This window comes from Panthera uncia, chromosome E3 (assembly GCF_023721935.1).
Source record: "Panthera uncia isolate 11264 chromosome E3, Puncia_PCG_1.0, whole genome shotgun sequence".
Taxonomy (NCBI): Eukaryota; Metazoa; Chordata; class Mammalia; order Carnivora; family Felidae; genus Panthera; species Panthera uncia.
The window spans coordinates 17,400,418-17,422,717 of record NC_064815.1 but is presented as its reverse complement, the minus strand read 5'-3'; the positions used below and the strand labels follow the sequence as shown (position 1 = coordinate 17,422,717).

General features: G+C 46.0%; 1 protein-coding gene across 1 annotated transcript; it reads left to right on the top strand.

Moving 5' to 3' along the window:
- The first annotated feature begins 13,508 nt into the window (after window positions 1-13,508).
- On the top strand, window positions 13,509-15,965 carry SEPHS2 (selenophosphate synthetase 2). The gene has a single exon (XM_049638637.1). It carries the CDS (start codon window positions 13,958-13,960, stop codon window positions 15,302-15,304), a length of 1,347 nt encoding a protein of 448 aa, XP_049494594.1. The 5' UTR covers window positions 13,509-13,957; the 3' UTR covers window positions 15,305-15,965.
- Window positions 15,966-22,300: the final 6,335 nt, after the last annotated feature.

The window sequence follows — 22,300 nt, the reverse complement described above, 5'->3', positions numbered from 1 at the left end:
TCTTCCTTTCTTCACTCTCCTGCCTCTAGAGAAGGTTCCACCTCCTGGGGAAGGTCCATATTAACCTTGAGAAACCTGAGCTTGTCTCTCTTAGGCTTTAAAACCTCTGATGATTCTCCTTTTGCATACACACGATCATCTCCAAGCTTGTTGGCATGGCTTGCAAGGGCCTTGTTGCCTCTCTAGACTCTGTGCTCCAATTTAGCAAATGACTCATCGGTGTTCAAACAGATGAAGCATCTAGAGAGGACTTTATGAAACTCAAAGCATTGGCCTTACTGTCACCCACTTCTGAGGAAAGCAGCTGCAGTAGGTGCCTTCTGCTTGATGTTATCTTGGCTGCATCAAATGAGCAGTATGAAACTGACAGGCCAGGGGTGCCTGGCTGGCTCAGTCAGGGGAGCATGTGACTCTTGATCTCAGGGTTGTGAGCTTAAGCCCCATGTTGGCTGTAGAGATTACTTAAAAATAAAATCTTAAAAAAGAATAAGAAAGAGGGACGCCTGGGTGGCTCAGTCGGTTAAGCATCTGACTTCGGCTCAGGTCACGATCTCACGGTTCGGGAGCTTGAGCCCCGCATCAGGCACGCATCAGATGAGCTCAAGGCCTGCTTCCGTGAATATGAGCCCTGCTTAGGGTGAGCCCCACTTCTCTCTGTCTCTGTCTCTCTCTCTCTCTCAATCTGCTCCTCGCCCACTTGCACCTTCTCTCTCTAAGGAAGAAGGAGGAGGGGCGCCTGGGTGGCTCAGATGGTTAGGTGACTGACTTTGGCTCAGGTCATGATCTCACAGTTTGTGGGTTCGAGCCCCACGTTGGGCTCTGTGCTGACAGCTCAGAGCCTGGAGCCTGTTTCGGATTCTGTGTCTTCCCCTCTCTCTGCCCCTCCCCTACTCACTCTCTGTGTCTCTCTGTCTCTCAATAATAAATAAACATTAAAAAATTTTTTAAAAAAAGGAGGAAGAGGAAGAGGAGAAGAAAGAAAGAGAAAGAAAAAGAGAAAAGAGAAGACAAGAGAAGAGAAAAGAAAAGAAAAGGAAACTGATCGTGCTGGCAGGGAGACAGCTAACCAAGGGCAAGGTAGCCTCAGATAGACTGAACCCAAAAGATGCCAGCTTTCTTCAGGATGGCTTAGTTGCTCCAGTTACCAACTGTTCCATGAAAATGGACTCAAGCATATCATGTCACAGAGGAGTGACAAATGAGACCCCACGCTGGGAAGTTCTGGGGCACCCAGGATCTGTGCATCTAAGATGAAGCCAGCGGCCTGGATGCCTCAGCTCTTCTGTGTCCATTGTAAGGTAAAATGATTTCAAATATGTCTTATTTTTCTATAGGTCCATCTGTAAACGATGAGAGAGAATCTTCTCTTGCTCCACGCAGGAGAGTAAACAAGATTTTGTGTGCAGCCATTTCTCATCTTCATCACTGCTCATTCCCTGGCCCAAGCCACCATCACCTAGGGCCAGGATTTTGTGGCAGTCCCCTAACTGGTCCCCTGCTTCCAGTCTTGCCCCTGCTATAGTCTGTTCTCCATACAGCAGCCAGGAGGATCCTTTAAATATACAAGTCATGGGGCTGAGCCTGGATGGCTCCGTCGGTTAAGCGTCTGACTCCTGGTTTCATCTCAGGCCATGATCTCATGGTTCATGGGATGGAGCCCCATGTGGGGCTCTGTGCTGACAGCAAGGAGCCTGCTTGGGATTCTCTCCTCTCTCTGCCCCTCCCCTGCTCTTTCTTTCTCTCTCTCAAGATAAATAAATAAACATTAAAAAAAATAAAATAAAAATATATGTCAGATCATGCTGCTTTCTTGCTCAAAACCCTTCGGTGGTTCCCCATTTCACTCAAAATACAAACCAAAGTTCTCATTGTGGCCTAGAGGGACTTAAGTTGTCAGATACATCTCACTATCTTTCTGAAATTTAGTCCCCATCTTGCTCACTCCTTTTCAACTACACTGCTGTCCTGGCTCTTCGTTCAGTCCAACACACCTTTGCCCCAGGGCCTTTGCACCTGCTCTTCTCTTGCTTGGGTTTCCCAAGAAAGCCTCATGGCTCATTCCTGGATCATCTCCTCTGAACTTTTCTCCTTAGCAGTTATAGGGCTTCAGCTTATAGTATTTAATTTACTTATCCATCTGGTTTACTGTCCACCTGTTAGAATATGAACTCCACCAGGGCAGAAATACTGTTTCTTGTTGCCATTCACTGCTGTATCCCCGGTACCTGAAACAGTGCCTGGAGCATAGCAGGTAAATATTTAGTCAGCAAATATTCACCGAGGAGTGAATGCTTGGGGCTTCCCTTGTCCCTAAGGATAATTAAGCTTTCCAGGGTCTAGACTCTTAGGACCAAAAAGCTGTATTGTCCGAAAAGAAGAGGTTGAAGGAGTTGAAAGAAGAGGCCTGAATTCCCAGAGTCAGGAATTTATTTAATATAGGGGCGCCTGGGTGGCTCAGTCGGTTGGGCGTCTGACTTCGGATCAGGTCATGATCTCAGAGTCTGTGAGTTTGAGCCCCGCATCAGGCTCTGGGCTGACAGCTCAGAGCCTGAAGCCTGCTTTGGATTCTGTGCCTCCCTCTCTCTCTGTGCCCAACCCACTCACATTCTGTCTCTGTCTCTCTCAAAAATAAATAAACATTAAAAAAAATTAATATATAAAATTAAATGATACACTGGTGGCAGGTTAGAAAGAAGTTGGGTCCCTCCAGAACAGAAACTTGGAGGACACAGAGGGGACAGTCATAAGTGAGGGGAGAACAGGGCAGAAATGCAGAGAAATAGATGTCATGAGAGAGAATTCATGAGGTCTACAAACAGGGAACGGTGACAACTGAAAGGCTACCTCCATTCCCGATGCCCTCTCTCGTTCCAGTCACAGTAGGGCCACACTGAACCCTTTCTCCTGTGCTTAAATGAATAACATGTTGAATAAGCAAGGGTGTGGCAGCAGGGAGCCTCGGGGCATGCCTGGCTGATGTAGAGGGCCGCTGGAAAGGCAGGCTGGTGCCTCTCTCTCCCCCTTACCCCCCGATTCCACCAGGCTTGACTGCCTACAAACCCAGGACGAATCAGGGCAAAGTTCTCTTTTCTGATTCACACAGAAGATTTGCTGGTGCAAATGGTGTGCTTGCCCAGCTGCTACCTCCCAGCCCAGGCTCCCCACCCACCACTTCCTCCTGGGTACAGTGACATGGGCCCCTTTGGTCAGGATGGTTCTGACAGAAATATCTGGGTCACCACAGGGCTCCTTCCCCTTCTTCCCACCTGCCAGGAGAGGGAGAAACTCCCCTACCCCCGGAAGGGGGCCTCAGGGGAGGGGAGGATACGGAGGCCCAGAGGGGCTCAGAGGCCCCCACCCTATTGCAAGACCCTTATGATCTCATGGCTAGGCACACCAGAGCATTCTAAAGTTCTAGAAACTCTACCTGGATTTTCTGAGGGAGGGCTGAGCTGAACATACCACAGGTAGGGATTTCCTACAGATGGCACTCTTGAGTATTCACGTGCAGTTCACGGGGCCCTGATGTCACTGGGTGACCTCACTCCAGGGCCTCTGTTTCCAGGCCCTCAGCGTATGGTTGATTGTAGCCGAAAGAGCCCATCATTCAGGGCCAGAAACCTGGGAACCAGCTCCGAGCAGTACTGTCTTGCTGTGTTGTGCCAATGACCCTCTTCACCTCTCTGGGCCTTTGTTGCTTCCTCCATACCCAGATCCCAGGCTTCTGCAGGACTCACCAGTCTATGAGTCCAAACAAGATCATATTAATGTTACCACCGCCATGTTGTTGCCGTATTACCCCCACTTGCTAGTACAAGGTCTCCGGCTTCCTGCAGAGTCTCTGCTATTTCAGAAAGTCTTTAGAGGTATTTCACCTGTGCTCTACTCCCTGGTATGTGAGCTGCTCAAGGCTTCACATTTTGGCTGTCGTTCTATAACCAAAACTGGAGCTAGAACATTTCTTGGCGATTAGCCCAAGCCCTTGAAATACCAAGACTGGGGTAGAGTCGGGAAGAACTTCTCTCCCTGCTTTGAGTGACACCAAGCTCCAACTGTTTGGGCTCCAGGGTGTGCAGGCTAGTAAGGCAGCTCTTTCAAGTTTTACTTATGTCTCTCTCTCTCTCTCTCTCTCTCTCTCTCTCTGTCTCTCTCTGTCTCACTCAAACACGGGATTTATGTTCAGGGGTCTGAGCCAGACTTATACTTGCATAATAGCTACTATGTACAGGAAGGATCACTACTCCCATCTAATGGCTAAACGTTCATTCCTGGGTCAAGTTCATTCTGGTCTGAGCCTCCCCACTCAGGACACTCCTACACTCCCTCTTGAATAGGAACCGCATTAGTTCTCCAGACACGGCCCACTTGTTCTTGAACTTCCAAAATGACCAAAACCCACATTTGGCCTACAATGGGGATCTTGGTAACCTCAAGCTGTCTTCTTTGTTCCATCAAGGAAAGCAAACTCCCTGCCATCGCTCTACCCCAGTGGGAAGCAGGAAAACATTTCCTGTCTTCTGACCGGGTCTCTTGAGTCCATCCAGAAAACAAGTCAAACAGAACCTGGAGGACTTGTCATTGTATGATGTGTTTGCTCCGTACAACAAGGTGGAGGGCTTGGGGGAAGCAGAAGCTCTCTTGATTATCTAAATGATTAGGAAGGCTTCCTCCCTTGTCTCACCACCTTTTTAACCCTTTCCGCCACTCCTCCAGCTGAATGTTCCCGAAGCCCGTTCAGGGGCTATGGATGAGTCCCTATTAATTTAGAGGGTCCGGGCCAGATGTCATACTGTGGCAAGTCACGGGCACCCATGTGGGCTTGCTGAATGCAAACAAATACATTTGTCTCAAGGATATCACAAAGCCCTTAGAAGAACCCAAATACGATCAGGTCTTGCAGGCGGCTGGAAGAGGGCATCACATGCTCCCCATCCTTCTCTCTGTAAGCCACCTTTCCCCACTTCTTCAACGAAGTTTGGAGAAGGCTGTCCTCCAGGGCCAACCACAGCTCCACTTCACACATACTCTGAATTCCCACACTCTTAGGAAGGAGAATTTGAAACTGCCAACCTCTTTGGGTCATCCTTCATGACACCTTCGATTAGCAGTGTAGTAATAAAGTTTCAGATCTGAAAGAACTCTTGAATGTCACCTAATTCAACTTTGGCCTGCTGCACAAAAGTCCCTTATATAATACCTCCTATTAAATCTTCAATCAAATTCTCCTTACACACCTACAGAGACAGCATGCTCATGACTGTGTCCCAAGGAGATCCGCTACGTCTCCGGCAGCTCTGCTTGTAGGAAAATTCTTTTTTTTTTTTTAAGTTTATATATTTATTGAGAGAGAGAGCACACAGGGGAGGGGCAGAGAGAGAGAGAGGGAGAGAGGGAATCTCAAGCAGGCTCTGACAGCGCAGAGCCAGACATGGGGCTCCACGTGGGGCTCGATCCCACCAACCGTGAGATCACGCCCTGAGCTGAGATGAAGAGCTGGACACTTAACCGACTGAGCCACACAGGTGCCCCAGAAAATGCTTTCTTGTATTACGACACGCAAGTTTGCCTCTTTGTGACATCCGTAACTTAGACCTGGTTCTGTCCCGCAGAAATGCCTGGGGACAGATCTGTTCTCTTTCCCATCTGGAAGCCCCTTCAGAAATACAGACAAGGCTTACATGTCTCTCTTCCAGGCTGAACACCCTCAGTTATACCTAATAGTCCCCATGAGGCAAAGTCTCAAGTCCTCCGACTGCCCCAGGATGAACACCTGTTGCAACTATCCTCCTAAAATTCTGGTGCCCCAAGAAATAAACGCAACAAGGATCTTCAAGGAAATCCTTTAATTAAAAAAAAAAGGGGGGGGCGTGGGGGAATATCTAACAATAACAGGAAGTTGGTTATACCAATTACATAAATCCGTTTTATGCAATAGTATTCAGTCTTTAACAAAATATGGTAGATTTACAAGTACTAGCATAGAAAGATTGTCATGATGATCTAAGTAGAAGAAAAGCAAATTACAAAATAGTGTGTGTTACACCTTACTTGCCTGCTAGGAAGGAGGTCTGCCTTTCTCATCCTGTCTCTCTCCCACATCTCTACCTCTTAAACCCTTCATTGTTTGGTGTAGACATTTAAAAAATTGGGGGGAGGAGGGGCGCCTGCCTGGCTCAGTCGGAAGAGCATGTGACTCTGAATCTCCAGGTTGGGAGTTCAAGGCCCGCGTTGGGTGTAGAGATTACTTAAGTAAATAAACTTTTGGGGGGAGGATATTTAATGAACTCTACATAGTTATTTCTAGATTCTAGAGATGTCCTGAGTTATTTCTAGAGTATAGAGGATGAGGTTTTAGAGATCTTTTATTATTATGTCATGTTTGGCTTTTTAATAAAAGGCACAGATAACTGTTTGAACCAGAAATCAACAATAATAAGGGATTTTAAAAATGCTTTAGTGAGCCCCAAATAGCAGGGTGCTGATCTCTTACCTCATTCACATTCTTTGCATTTATTCATTCAACAAATGCTCTCTCTAAGGGCTTCTCTGTGTCAGAGCTCATGCTGGGCCCTGAGCAGATGGAACCCAGTGAGGTGTGGTCCAAGCTGTAAGGAGCTCGCAGAAGTCAGAGAAAATCTAGATGGTAACTGTTAGAACAAGGAAGTTCTGGGGTCATGGGATCACAGGGGAGGAACTTCCTGAAGTCTTGAAGACAGTAGTGGTCCTATGCTGCATCCTTCCCCGCCAGTGTGTTCTTTCACTCCCCACAGAGTGATCTCTCAAAATCACAAATGCAGCCATGTCATGTCCCTGCTTAAAACCAATCCTGTGACTTCCTTTTTCTCCGAGGACAAAAAGTCCAAGATTCTTTCACATGGCCCATCAGATCTTGTATCGAATCCATCAGGAAGTCTGTTGGCTCCACCTTCAAAAAATATCCAGACTGCGACCACCTGTCACCATCTCCAGTGTAACCAAGTCACCATCGTCTCTCCCCTGGGTTTTTGCCAGAGCCTTCGCACTGTCTCTCTGCATCCACTTTCCCGACCCTGTCTACCCTCACTTCAGCCAGAGTGACCACGTCACTCCTCTGGTCTAAACTGCCCCATGGCCCCCATCTTACCCAGAGCCAAATCCAAAGGCCGTGCCAAAGCCCAAAGCCCATGAGCCCCGCACATCTGGCCCTTCCTTGCCTCTCTGGCATCACTTCCTCCTGCTCCCTCCCTCACCCACTTGTCACCAGCCACAATGGCCGCCTTGCTGTGCCTCCAACACATGGAGCTTGCTCGTTTCGGGCCCTTTGCCACGAGTGTTTGCCGGAATGCTGTCCCCCCAAGTTATCCTGTGACTCCCTCCCTCAGCACCTCCTAAGCCACCTTCTCACTCTTTATCTCTGTCTCCTGACCCTCCATTCTGAGTTCTGCCATCACTCTGAGTCTCTCTTTCTGTGCTGTGTCTCTCTTTCTCATTCTTATGGCAAGCGATGACTCATTAGGGCTTCTCACATTTACCTCAGATACAAAGATGAAACTTCCCGCCACACAGGCTGCTGTTAGGTGGTTAAGAGTGTGAGGGGCCACGGACATAGGTCTCGTTTCTAGAGCCTCTTGCTGGAAGCCCCAGGGGGCAAACCCGGGAGAGGCTGTGTCTTGCCTGGGTCAGGCTCAGGTTCAGGGACCAGCAATGGGGATGCTGACCTGGATGTCGGGGCCAGAGTGGGGGGGCTCAGACCAATGGGGAATGTTTTGGACCTGTGGGGTTTGAATGCAGATTCAAAGCTATAGCAAAGTCAGATTACATCAGTCCTGTGATGCCCTAAGTCCTGTGTCGTCTTCACCAACACTGTGACGCATCTGTCTGACCTCATTTCTTATGGGTCTTTCCACTCACTACGTACCAGTCATCGTGGCTGTCTTTTGCTCCTAGAACACCCCAGGTACATTCCTGCCGCAGAGCCTTTGCACTTGGGCCATTCCCTCCCTGAAACGCTCTTTTCCAGATATCTGCACACTATTCTTCTCTTTATTCAGGCTTTTACTTCAAAGTCACCTTTTCAGCGAGGCCTTCCCTGGCGACAGTTACGCAAAACACGTATCAGACTTCCTATCCTCCCTCTCTCTAGACTTCATTCCTCCCTCCTCAACATCTATCCCTAATTGACAAATGATTGATCTTACCTATCGCCATCTCTTCCCATTAGTACGTCAGCTCCACGAGGACAGGGATTTTTGTCTGGCATTCATTGCCATAGCTTTAGTATCCAGCGCACAAAAGTTTTCGACAAATATTGATGAAGGAACCCAGCAGGAGTGCTGAGCGCCTATCACATGCTGGATTATTTCCATCCATTATGTTATTTCTTACTAGAAACACTCGGAATGATCCCTTTTTTGTTTTAAAAAATTAAAAATATATGCAAGTACACAGAGCACACAGCACACTGGTCCATGTGGCCTGGAGGAAGTGACAGGGCGCCGCCTGGAGTTCAGTGTGAGGTGATGGCCCTCCTTACACGTAGAGCAAATTGTCTAAAATTCACTCTGTGAAGCTATGACTAGTACTTCTCTCTGGGAAGAGGGATTTCAAGTTCTTTTAACTTTCTTCCTTTTCACTAAGCTGCATTTTGTGATTTTCCTCCAGGGACAACAGAATAATTTTGTAATGAGTTTACTGGCTCAGTCAGTAGAGCATGCAACTCTTGACCTGGGGGTTGTGAGCTCCAGCCCCACATTGGGTGTAGAGATTACTTAAAAATAAAATCTTTATTTATTTTTAATGTTTATTTATTTTTGAGAGAGAGAGAGAGAGAGAGAGAGAGAGGAGACAGAGCATGAGCAGGGGCAGAGAGAGAGAGACACAGAATCTGAAGTAGGCTTCAGGCTCCAAGCTGTCAGCACAAAGCCCGATGTGGGGCTCGAACTCACGAACCGCGAGTTCATGACCTGAGCCAAGGTCAGATGCTTAACTGACTGAGCCACCCAGGTGCCCCAAAATAAAATCTTAAAAAAAAAAAACAAAAAACAACAAACGTATTAAGGGCACCTGGGTGGCTCCGTCGGTTAACCTTCCGACTTTGCTCAGGTCATGATCTTGCAGTTCGTGAGTTCGAGCCCCGTGTCAGGCTCTGTGCTGACAGCTGGGAGCCTGGAGCCTGCTTCCGATTCTGTGTGCCTTTTTCTCTCTGTTTCCCCCCTGCTCGTGCTCTGTCTCTCTCAAAAAGAAACCCTAAAAAAACTTTTTTTTAAAAGGGTGCTAAACTTACTGAAATATTCTCAGTATACTAGAAATATACTGAGTGTATATTTACCACAAAAAGACTTCTTTAAAATGTGCTGAACCTGGGGCCCCTGGCTGGCTCTGTCGGTGGAACGGCAACTCTTGATCTTGGGGTTATGGGTGTGAGCCCCACGTTGGGTGTGGAGATTACTTAAAATCAAATCTTAGGGGCGCCTGGGTGGCTCAGTCAGTTGGGCGTCCGACTTCGGCTCAGGTCATGATCTCGCAGTTCGTGGGTTCGAGCCCCTCATCGGGCTCTGTGCTGACAGCTCAGAGCCTGGAGCCTGCTTCAGATTCTGTGTCTCCCTCTCTCTCTGACCCTCCCCCATTCATGCTCTGTCTCTCTCTGTCTCAAAAATAAATAAACATTAAAATAAAATAAAATCTTAAAAGTTTTTTTAAATTAAAAAATAAAGTGTCCTAAACCTTTAAGTGTAGTGTTATAACTCTAAATTATCATAATGTGAAAAACTAGCACCAGCCTCAGTGCTTTTGTTGTATGTGAAAAGCAAATGAGGGGCTGGTATTCAGGCCTTCTTCTTCTTCTTCTTCTGTTTACTTATTTTTGAGAATGAGAGAGAGAGAGGGAGAGAGAGAATGAGCAGGGGAAGGGCAGAGAGAGAGACACACACACAAAGAATCCGAAGCAGGCTCCAGGCTCTGAGCTGTCAGCACAGAGCCCGATGTGAGGCCTGAAGTCACCAACGGAGAAACCATCATCTGAGCTGAAGTCGGACACTCAACCCACTGAGCCACCCAGGTGCCCCAGCTTTGGTCTTGATCTCAGAGTCACGAGTTCAAACCCCATGGTAGGTTTTGAAGCCTACTTAAAACACAAACATGGGGCGCCTGGGTGGCTCAGTCAGTTGGGTGGCTGACAACAGCTCAGGTCATGATCTCGAGGTCTGTGACAACAGCTCAGGTCATGATCGCGAGGTCTGTGACAACAGCTCAGGTCATGATTTCGCGGTCTGTGAGTTTGAGCCCCATGTCTGGCTTTGTCCTGACAGCTCAGAGCCTGGAGTCTGCTTCCAATTCTGTGTCTCCCTCTCTCTCTGTCCCTTCCTGCTCTCTCTCTCTCTCTCTCAAAAATAAACATTAAAAAAATTTAAAAAACATACAAATAAACAAAAACCACCTCTTCTCCTTTGCCTGCTTTTCCAACCCCACCTCTAGGCTTTTACTCTTGCAATCTTTGACCCATATGCTTTCACCCAAGTGGTAAATGTGATTCAATGGATCTTTCAGTGAGAAACAAGAAAAAGATAAAAAGGATGCTTTCAAATGCTCATGATACAATCATAAGGATCACCCTTGTGACTCATGTGGATCACCTGCACAAAGGCACATGAACTTGTTCTAAGCCTAGTGGGTTGGTCACTGACCAAGGCAAATTCATGACTTTTTTGACCTGAGTGAACATTTTGTCCAAACAGAAGCAACAGGGAACTATAGGGATGAAACCTTCCCTTCAGAGTCCTGCTTTTTCTGGAGGCATGTTGGGGGTTGTTAGTATTCTCAAGGGGGAGCCCCAGGATGAGGGATAGAACACCAGCCTTCAGGTCAAAACAGACCTAAATTTGCATTCTCCCTAGGTTGATTCCAGCTGGTGACCCTGTGCACCACTCCTGACTTATCGGGGACCTCAGTTTCCTCATCCCTAAAGTGGATAATACTGCTGATTTCCTGGGGCTGCTATGAGGATTAAAAGAGGAGATGGGGGCGCCTGGGTGGCTCAGTTGGTTAATCATCCAACTCTTGTTTTCTGCTCAGGTCATGATCTCTTGGTTCATGAGTTCGAGCCCCGAGTCGGGCTCTGCATTGTCACACTGGCAGCGCAGAGCCTGCTTGGGATTGTCTATCTCCCCCCACCCCTCTGTCCCTCCCCTGTTCTCTCTATCTCCCTCTCAAAATAAATAAATAAACTTTTTTAAAAAAATAAAAGAGATGAATGAGTACAAGATGCTCAGCACCGGTCATCACATGAGCCCAGCAAACTGTGTTTCATAAGATGATATATTCATTCATCAAATGTCATTGCCATGTAAGGTGCTACGGAAGTCAGGGTGGACGAAACAGGGCAGCCCCTGCCTGTGGAGCTTACAGCCTAGTGGGGCGGATAGTCATGGCATAATCACATGATTATCAAATGAATAAAGAATTACAAATTGTTCTAAATGCCTAGAGGAAAAAGTCCAAAGAACAAAGAGAGCATATAAACAGGGGCACCTGATCTAGTCACTTTTTAACCCAGATGAGGTGACTACAGATGTACTTGGATGTTTTCATTTTTCCCTTAGTGATAGGAAGATCCTTCACATGTACAATGTACTGAATACTTTGCAAAGAAATCTTCATAGTTGAGATTTTCATATGATCCTTACGCCAGATCCTAAGCAGAGATTATAACCTTCATTTTACAAAAGTGGAAACTAAGGCATAGACAGTTTATATCAGTTCTTCAAGGCTAGACAGCTCATTGACAAGTCCAAAGGTGAGACAAAATCCAGATGTCTGTTGCTTCCACATCTATTGCTTTTTGACTATTTTGTTTTTCTTTTTGTATTTTTAATTCTGAAATATAGCACGCTTTCTCTTTTTTTAATGTTGAAATATAACTTACAAAGAGTGTGGGAAAATAGATGTGTGCAGTTTCAAGAACATTATGTCCAGCCCAAGAAACAGAAGGAAACGGAGCCCAGGGGTCCCTTATGCACCCTACCCCAGGAGTAATCCCTATGCTAAATTTTGTTAATCATCCACTCTCTTACCTTTTAAAAAAGTGTTTACCATTTTGCATATCTTATCAATATATTATTGCATTGCCTGGTGTTGAATTTTATTATATGAATGGCATCTTAGTTTAGGTACACTTCTGCAACTTGCTTTTTACTCCCAACATTTTGTTTTTGAGATTATCCATATTGATGATCCCTATACCTATCATTCATTTTCACAGATAAATAATATTCCACGTGTGATTATACCACAATTTGTTTATGCATTCCCTGTTAACAGATGCATGGGTTGTTTCCAGTTTTTTGTCGAAGAATCTCCCATCCCCAACCACCTCATTCTCTCCCCAGAGGCAATCAATTTACCAGTTTCTGGCGATTATACTCCCAGAAATATGCTATTGCATAAATTTCCCCCTTTTACAACAAATAGTAGTATTGTATAAATACTGCTCTGAAGCTTGCTTGTTTCTCTTCACAAACATCATCCGCAGTATAGCCTGGTAGTCTTTGGAACAGATTGCTTGGATTCATATCCAGCTCCATTCTAAACTGGCTATGACCTTTTATAGGGCATTTAATCTCTCTGTGCGTTATATTCCTTTTCTGTAAAATGTGGAAAGAATCGTAACTCAAAGAGTTTTATAAGGACTAAGTTAATATACATAAAGCATTTAGGACTGTGCCTATTAGAACTGTAACCATTATCAATAGAATTACATCAATGTTCTCTCGTTCTGTTTTACAGTTGCTTGGATGGATAGTCTATTATGTAAACGTACCACAATTTATTTTAATCATAATTGATAAACATTTAGATTGTTTCCAGTATGTTGATATTACAAACAGCACAGAAAACAAAACATCCCTACCATTTCCCACTCACAGCTCACGAGTACATCTGTAGAATAAAGTCCTAGAATTGGAACTGCTGGGCCAAAGGTATTATATGCATTTATAACCTTAATGGATATTGGCAAATTGCTCTTCAGGGTTACATCACAGATTCTCATATATACTAAAGACATACAGAAACCTGAGGACAAAAGAAGGTAAGCTACTTTGTTGTCCAGATAGATACATCACTGATTCCAGAGAGGGAAGGTGACTCACACGGGCAGTTAGTGGTGGAAACAGCACCAGAACCCAAGCAGGTGTCTGCCCTTAAGAGCCTTAAAAGATTTTTATTTTATTTTTATCGTTTATTTTTTTAATGTAATCTTTACTCCCAATGCGGGGCTTGAACTCATGACGGGGAGAGCAAAAGTCGCATGCTCTTCCGTCTGAGCCCGCCAGGCGCCCCTGAATCTTACAATTTTTTGGAGCTCATTTTAACATTTCATTATTTTGATGCTACAGTTTGCTTGCTTAATGGTAGTAACTTAATATCTAATTTTTCATTATTCGTTCCGAATTTTTCCCTGGGCTATTTTCCTAACCTGGATTGGTCACGTGCGCTGTCATGTGACCCTTGGACCTTTCTGACCTGTAATAGATCTACCAAGTGACCCCCAAATTCCTCATCTCCGAAAATGCAGCACTTGGTCAACTGCCTCTAGGGAGCAAAGTCGCACCAGCCTCTCCCAAGAGATCGTTTAAATTACAACTAGCGGAGCGAACCAAATAGCAAACGGGTAACCTAGTCCACACCAGTTTCGCAAACTGCTGGTTGATTTGTAATTCATCTCTTAGATGAAAGGAAGCCCGCCCTCGTTTGCGAAGTCGTCATTGGATGGCACGGCTGTCAATCACCGGGGCTATAAGTATGGGAGGCCGGCGGCTCCTCCCCCAGGAAGGCCAGGAGCGCGCGGTGTGGCGTGAGTCGGGCTGCGCGAGTCGTGCGGAGGAGACTCTCTGCGGTAATATCTGTTAATCCATATTAACTGGAGTAGAAAATAAAAGGGAGCGCTCCTCTCCTCTTTTCCCCTCCCTGCCGGGCAGGCACGATGGCGGAAGCGGCGGCGACGGGCGCCGGCGGAGAGGTGGCGGTGGCGGCGGCGGAAGGCTCCGGCTCCGCCGGCTTGTCTCTGGGCCGCGGCTTCTCGAGCTACCGGCCCTTCGAGCCCCAGGCGCTGGGCCTCAGCCCGAGCTGGCGGCTGACGGGCTTCTCCGGCATGAAGGGCTGAGGCTGCAAAGTCCCCCAGGAGACGCTGCTCAAACTCCTGGCGGGACTGACGCGGCCAGACGTTCGGCCCCCGTCGGGTCTGGGCCTGGTCGGAAGCCATGAAGAGGCGGCCCAGGAAGGCGGCCTCCCGGCCGGGGCGGAACCCAACCCAACCTTTCCAGCCCTGGGCATTGGGATGGACTCCTGCGTCATACCCCTGAGGCACGGGGGCCTGTCACTGGTGCAGACCACGGACTTCTTTTACCCCCTAGTGGAAGATCCCTACATGATGGGGCGCATAGCGTGTGCCAACGTGCTGAGTGACCTCTACGCCATGGGTATTACTGAATGTGACAACATGTTGATGTTACTCAGCGTCAGCCAGAGTATGACTGAGGAGGAACGAGAAAAGATAACACCGCTCATGATCAAAGGCTTTCGCGACGCTGCTGAGGAAGGAGGGACTGCAGTGACTGGTGGACAGACAGTAGTAAACCCTTGGATTATCGTCGGAGGGGTTGCCACTGTGGTATGTCAGCCAAATGAATTCATCATGCCGGACAGTGCAGTTGTTGGGGATGTGCTCGTGTTAACCAAACCCTTAGGAACTCAAGTTGCTGTCAATGCCCACCAATGGCTGGATAATCCTGAAAGATGGAATAAAATAAATATGGTGGTCTCCAGAGAAGAGGTAGAGCTAGCTTATCAGGAAGCCATGTTCAATATGGCTACCCTAAACAGAACTGCTGCTGGACTAATGCACACGTTTAATGCACACGCAGCCACAGATATCACAGGCTTTGGCATTCTAGGACACTCTCAGAACCTTGCAAAACAACAAAGAAATGAGGTGTCATTTGTCATTCATAATCTGCCAATCATTGCCAAGATGGCTGCCATCAGCAAGGCCAGTGGGCGCTTTGGGCTCCTTCAAGGAACCTCAGCAGAAACTTCTGGGGGATTACTGATTTGTCTGCCGAGAGAACAGGCAGCTCGCTTTTGTTCTGAAATCAAATCTTCCAAGTATGGAGAGGGTCACCAAGCATGGATCGTCGGTATTGTAGAAAAGGGAAACCGGACAGCTCGGATCATTGACAAGCCTCGAGTTATTGAGGTCCTACCTCGCGGGGCCACTGCTACTGCTCTCGTTCCTGACAATTCCAATGCTGCCTCTGAACCTGGCTCCTGAGACGGAATAGCAGAAGTTGTGTGGACCTTAGAGTCTTTGTACACAATCATGGACGATTCTCAAAACTTTATTTTAAGAAGAAATTTCCAAAGAAGGCTGCCTGCATAGTAGTTCCGGCTGCCCTTTCTCGGTGATTTGAATCGGCTCATCACAAGCTGCACATTCCAAGGCCCGAAGTAACATTTTGGACTTCAAGGTGGGGTTTGTTCATCTCTTACATGGAAGAGAAGCAGAAAAACCTCTGTTACTTCTTTCCAAGAACAAGATGAGGCTCTTCTGGTTTGAGGGATTTTTCTTAGCATTGGGTTGATTCATGTCTGCACAGGGGGTGAGATTATTGAAATTACATACATACCAAAAAAGGTAAATTGCAAAATGATTTAGATCAGAAGCAAATAAGTTTGGACCAATACTGTTGATAGAACTAAATTGTTAAGAGAGATCTTACATTGCAATGTCAAATTCTTTATTAGATTTGTTTTCAGAAACACTGGCTCTTTCCTGCTCTGGGCAAGAATTGAGCAGCTTGTCCAATGACTGGGAAAGGAGGACCTGCGACCATCTGATTTGGTCTCTGTTAATGACGTCTCTCCCTCTAAACCCCTTTAAGGACTGGGGGAGGCAGAGCAAGCCCCAGAGCCCAAGCCTTGATGGTCATTGAGATGTTAAATCTTGCACTGAAAATTTCTGGCGATTTAATCAATAAAGTAATTTCTAGTGAAATAAATAAAAGGGACTTTGTTGAAAAATTCTTCTGACTACTATTTGGATTCTTGGGAGTTCTGAATCTTTTACAGTGTTATAAAATGAGCCAAATGATACATTTAGAATCTGGCAAGTGGAGAGTGAAAATGTTTTCCCTGATCCCGGACCAGAGCATTTAACACCTAGATTTAGTTTTGCGCCCTCCCCCTCAGTTGATAGCAAAGGACTCAAAAGGCAGAAAGCCCAAGGACTAGAGGGTGGGAAAGGAAATCGCAAAAGAAAGGTATCAACAATTCTTTAAACATTGGAAGTAGGCGGGAGAAGGGTAACAACTGACTTAGCAGGATAGGGGAAGCCAAAGTAAATGCTTTCAGAGTTGGGGAATACTAATAGGAAGCAAGGAGCTAGGCTCTGAGGGTACTAAGGGGTTAAGGGGAGGGATGAAGACAGATACTTTTTGAAAGTTTATATACAGCATAATTACAATGAGATCTTTGAAGTTCTCAAACCTTTCCCCCATGTCACATAGCCAGATGACTGCCTCTCACCTCTGTAGGTAAAGGGAGGTTTACTTTCTGAGGAATGAGTTTTAAAAATACTGCATAGTCAGAGACACCGCAGTAGAGAACAGAGGCCTTACCAAAAACAAGAATAAAGACAAAAATGAGACTGTCCCAGGCCCCTCCCCTAGCTACTAAAAACACCATCCAGGAAGCTTATACCACTTTTTGCTCCTCTGGAGAAAAAGAATGTGCCCAGAAAAAAACCCTATAAGTATTTAGGGAGCCCCCGGTGAAAATCCCTATATCAGGAAGACTCTCATATGGAAAGTTTCACCCAAGCACGTTCTTTTCGATGCCTCATTCTTAAATATAAGCAGTTAAGGATCACCAGACATTTGAGGCAAGCCTCTAACGTGAAAGACGTCAAAGCAAAAAGAAAAAAAATAAAGAGACAATACAGGGAGCAGAAGAAAAAAAGAAAAGGTAAAGGGATATAAAGTGTCCATAAAAAGATATGAGAACAAAGCACTTAGAATATAAAATATTGCTAAAATTAAAAAAATCAGTAGAAGACTCAATAAAGTTGGGGAAGTTTAGTGGCTCAGTCGGTTGAGCATCTGACTTCGGCTCAGGTCGTGATCTCGCCATTCATGGGTTCGAGCCCTGTATCTGGCTGTGTGTTGACAGCTTAGAGCCTCAAACCTGCTTTGGATTCTGTGTCTCCCTCTCTCTGCCACTCCCTCGCTCGCATTCTGTCTCTCTCAAAATGAACATTAAAAAACAATATTAACTTAAAATTGAGTAAATTTATCAGAAAGTAGAATAACAACAAAAAGATGTACGATAGAAGAAAAAAAATGTGATGGAGATTAGAGGTAAGTCAGGAGGTTCAACATCTAGAAGGAATTCCAAAAAGAGGTAATAAAGCAAATGGAAGAAAAAATTATATAAAATAATACAAAACAAGTTTTCTAAAATTTAAAAGGTTGTAACTAGCACACATCTTTTGACTTTCCAGCATAGTGAGTGAAAAATGACGTACACTAATTGTATTAAACTTTAAAATGCCAGTGGTAAAGAGAACTGTTTTATATATATTAATTCATTTGAACTGCGAACAATCCCATTTTGCAGACAAGGAAGCTGAGGTGCAGAGACATTAAGAAATTTGTCCAAGGTTGCACAAGCCATCTGCTAGGCAGTGTGGCTCCAGAGCCCATTCTTCTGGGGAGGGGAAGAACACATAGAAAGGTCTGGGGATGGGTGTCTGGGTGGCTCAGTCAGTTGAGCGTCTGACTCTTGATTTTGACTCAGGTCACGATCCCACGGTTCATGGGTTTGAGCCCCACATCAGACTGGCAGTGTGGAGCGTGCTTGGGATTCTCTCTCCCTCTCCCCTGCTTGCTCACTCTCTCTCTCTCTTTCTCTCTCAAAAATGAATACATACAACTTAAAAAAAAGTTCTGGGGATAAGAATGGTATCAGACTTCTCAACAGGGAATTGGAAGCTAAAAGACAATGAAGTAATGCCTTCAAAATTCTGAGGGTAAATGATTTTCACTGTATAATTCTATACCTAGCCACATTTTTCAAACAAGTAGAATAAAGATATTTTTAGACATGCAAGGTGTCAAAGTGGTTTCATCCCAGGGACTCTCTCAAGAAACCACTGGAAGATGTGCTCCAGGAAAACATGGGGGCAAACCAGGAAAGAGAAAAACCCAAGCCAGCACAGAGAAGGTGAAGGGAGGTCTCAAGGTAATGGCTCTACAGCAGGCCTAGAGACCAACCAGTCTGGAACAGACACAGCACACGGGAACAGGAGCCTGAAGGCTCCCAGAAAAAGGAACATGGACCTGATAAGAGTATTGATACATTTAATTTTGTGGAAAATTGGAAGGTTAATGGAAGATGTAAAATGGATCAATGCTAATTATATAGAAAATTAGCAAATGAAAATAAAAGAAGGAGACAGTTATCAACGCCAATGAAGAATGGAACCTTGTGTGATAAATGAAATGTAATCGTATATAGTATGAAGGAAGTCTACCTTCATTTCACTACCTTGCTAAGAGCACTGGGCGGGGGGGGGGGGATGCTGGTGAATTTCAGCCTTCACCTTCCTGGGTGATCTCAGATAAGTCTCTGGGCCTCAGTCTCTTCACCTGTAAAATAGGCATAGCCATATCCACCTACAGCGAGGAAGTCATGGAGGGGATCCCATAAGACATGCTCCTATGAATTAGTATTTATTAGATTACTCAAGTACCAGGCCCTGGAGAAATAAGAGCCTACTAACTACAACAATTAATCAATTTAAAAAATTCAATCAGTTTTTCTCTTGCCCAAAGCTCTTACATCGCTTCCATAAAATCCCTGCTATGTATCTCCAACTTCATCTCATGGCACTCTCCCTCCCTCTCTCACTAAACTCTAGCCCATTAGCCTTTCTGTGTAGGTCCAAACAAATCAGGATCCTTTTTATTTGCAGTTCCCTCTGTCTGGAACCTCACCTCTCAGGCTTACCTCATAAAACAAATAAAATAAAACCTCAGAAAAGCTTTCTCTGACGTCAACCAACACCTGGCTACTCTCCAACTCATCACCTTGTTTATTGGCTTCATAGCTCCCAACCTAATGTGTAATTATGTGTAATTGTCTTGAGAATGTGTTCGTTTACTTTATAAGTGTCCCTTTTTGCCAGTATGTGAGCTCCACGATGGCAGGGGATGTTCTGTATCCCCAGTACCTAGATCACTGTCTGGTCCGTAGTCAGTGCTCAGAATATATTGAATAAATGAATGAGTAAGTGAGTGAGTGAGGGGTACACACTGGGGACCCTAGCGCCCTCTATGTCCACACTTTCCTTGCTCTTGCTGTCTCCTAGTGGTGGAGGCTGGTACCACCAAGCTCTTAAGACCAGGTTTTGGAGGACGAATTCAGACCTTAGTTCTGTTTGTTCTCATACACAGCTCTTCCAACAGGTTGGAGTGGGCGGTACAAAAGGAGGAAACTGATTGGGTGCTTCCCTGGCCTGACTTCTCTTAGTTAACCTAGAAAGGGTTAGAGGTGGAGAGCAAGATAGGCATCCAACTTCTCCTTGGGGAGGAGCTGAGCAGCAGGTGGGGTGGGGGACAGGGCCTTGGAGAGAAATCATAACGGAATCACAGGTACAGAGGTAAGGAAGAAAAGAAAAGAGGTATAGAAGAAAAGAGAAAGGAAACCGAAGCAAAAAAAAAAAAAAAAAAGGAGAGGAAGTTGAAGCTAGAAGAAAAGAAAGAAGATGAAAAGATAGGACAGAAGGGCAGAAGAAAAGGCAAGGTGACCTCAGCACATACCAAGCATATGGAGCTGCCTCTTTTACTCCCTTGCAGGGGGGTAGGGAGACTACCTTCACCTGCTAAGAAGCCCTGGGGTGGGGTGGTGCTGGTGAATTTCAGCCTTCCCCTTCCTGGGTGATCTCAGATAAGTCTCTGGGCCTCAGTCTCTTCACCTGTAAAATAGGCATAGCCATATCCACCTACAGCGAGGAAGTCATGGAGGGGATCCCATAAGACGTACTCCTGTGAATTAGTGTTTATTAGATCTATTCAAGTACCAGGTCCTGGAGAAATAAAAGCCTGACAATGCTTCTGTTCTCCAGGAGACTCAGTCTAAAAGGAGATCTAGAACAGGGACATCCATCACCCCAAAACCAATTGAACTCATTACCCTTAGAGCAGGAGTCACATGCTCTACCAACTGAACCAGCCAGATGCTCCAGGAAGGACTTCTGAAGGTGGTGGGGATTCCTTGGCCTAAATGAGCTAGTCTACAGATTTCTCAAAGCCTCTGTCATGACTCCTCGCTGAAAATTTTAATAAGAGCAAATACTTATAGCAGCACCATTTCTGCCACCCCCCAGTTCAAAACCAACAAGGCCTATGGCTCTACTTCCAATAAGAACAGCACTGCGGTACAGACAAAAAAACACATTGTCCCTGTCCTCCCAGCACACACGTGAAGGGTCCTTGGAGGCCCCCTAGGCCAGAGCCCCATTACATAGGTAGAGAAATCGAAGCTCAGAGAAGAGAAACAATCTTCCCAATCACCTGACTCTTGGTTTGCCATGATACTCTATTGTCTCTGGGACCTCAGTAGTCTAGTTTCCCCCACCCCAACACCACCATGGGTCTCTGCTATTTTGTTCTCCAGTCACTGTCATCTCTTCCACTCCAGGGTTTCTCAAAAGCCTTACTGGGACCAGTTGCACCGGCTTGGCTGTAGTGGGGAAGGCGGCCAAACTCTTGAGTAGCAGAAGGGCGGCGTGTGCATGTGAATGCTTGCTTGTCCCAGCCCGCCCATCCTGTCATCAAACATTTATTGGCCTACACTGAGAAAACACCTTTGGTTTGAAGACTAGGGCACCCAGTCCCTGGAGAGATAGGCTCATGAAAGGCTAATCGCAAACATGAACCAAAAGCCACGACCACGCACATTGAGGCCCTGATGAAAGCAGGGAGGTTGGGTTGCTAAGATGTGTCGGAGGAGAATGGAGAAAGGTGAATTAACATGGGGGTGAGGGTGCAGAAAGAGTTTGGATGAGGGGTCCAGATCAGGGGACCAATGATATGTTCACGCCTGTTCCCTCTCCTGCGTGAGGGCCTTCCCCACCCCTCCAACACTGTGCCTCCCACAAAAAGTGCCTCCTCCTTCCTGTCAATCACCAAGGACCATCTGACCTGTGAGCTCTAGAGGTTCTGGTCCCTGATTCTTCAAAAATCTGGGATGCAGAGGACTCCTAAGAAAGCTATGTTTTATATTCCAGTAAAAGACTTTGGGTTCTTGTGCAGAGAAGCTTAGCGAACATCAGGGTAGGTGCTAGGGAAGGTACTTTCAGTTCCCAGGTCCATAGGCAGCTCAATGTTCTGAACTTCAGACCTGTATGGCCACTTGCCTACTGGACATCATCCCGATGTTCTAGAGCCATCTTGACCCGAACATGCTCCAAACTGGTTTCATTATCTTCCTTTCCACCCCAACTCCTGGGTCTTCTGTGTCCTCATTCCAGCAAACGGCAAAACTAACTATCTATCTACTCAAGCCAGAAACCCAGGAGTTACCCAGAACTTCCTCTTTCCTCCCAGCTCCCATATCCAACTTCTGTGTTGCCTCATCCATCAGCAACTTCTGTGCTCTCATCTTATCCAGCGGCTTAGTAGCATCTAAATCAGATATTTACTCATTCTGGAACACTCTCCTCTCTTAGCCTCCCGAACACCACACTCTCTTGATTTTCCTCCTGTCTCACCTGCTTTTTCTCTTTTGCTCAACTGCTAAATGCAGAAGTACCCCCAAATCTCAGTCTTGTCTATCTAGACTCTTGTATTAATTATTCCTCTTCAGGCCCATGACTTTAAGTGCTATCTAATAACTGAGACTACCAAATCTGAGTCTGAGCCCTGATCTCTCCTCTAAAACTTAGGCTCATAAATCCACCTGTCAGATTGATATGTAGCTTCATCTTGCTTTGCTTTAAACCAAACTCCTGATGCCACATGTGTTCCTTACCTTCCTCATCCCAGTATGAGTCACCGCCCATCCACCATGTTGCTCAACACTCAAAACCTGTAAGCCACACTCGACTCTACCCTTTCTCCCATGCCTCTTAATTCAAAATCAACAAAGACTATAGATCTACCTCCAAAAATAGCTCCCCAATACATCCACTTCTCTCCATCTTGACTCACCATCAACCTGGCCCAGAGTCAACATCATATAACCCCCCTGCCAAAACCCTCCAAAGGGT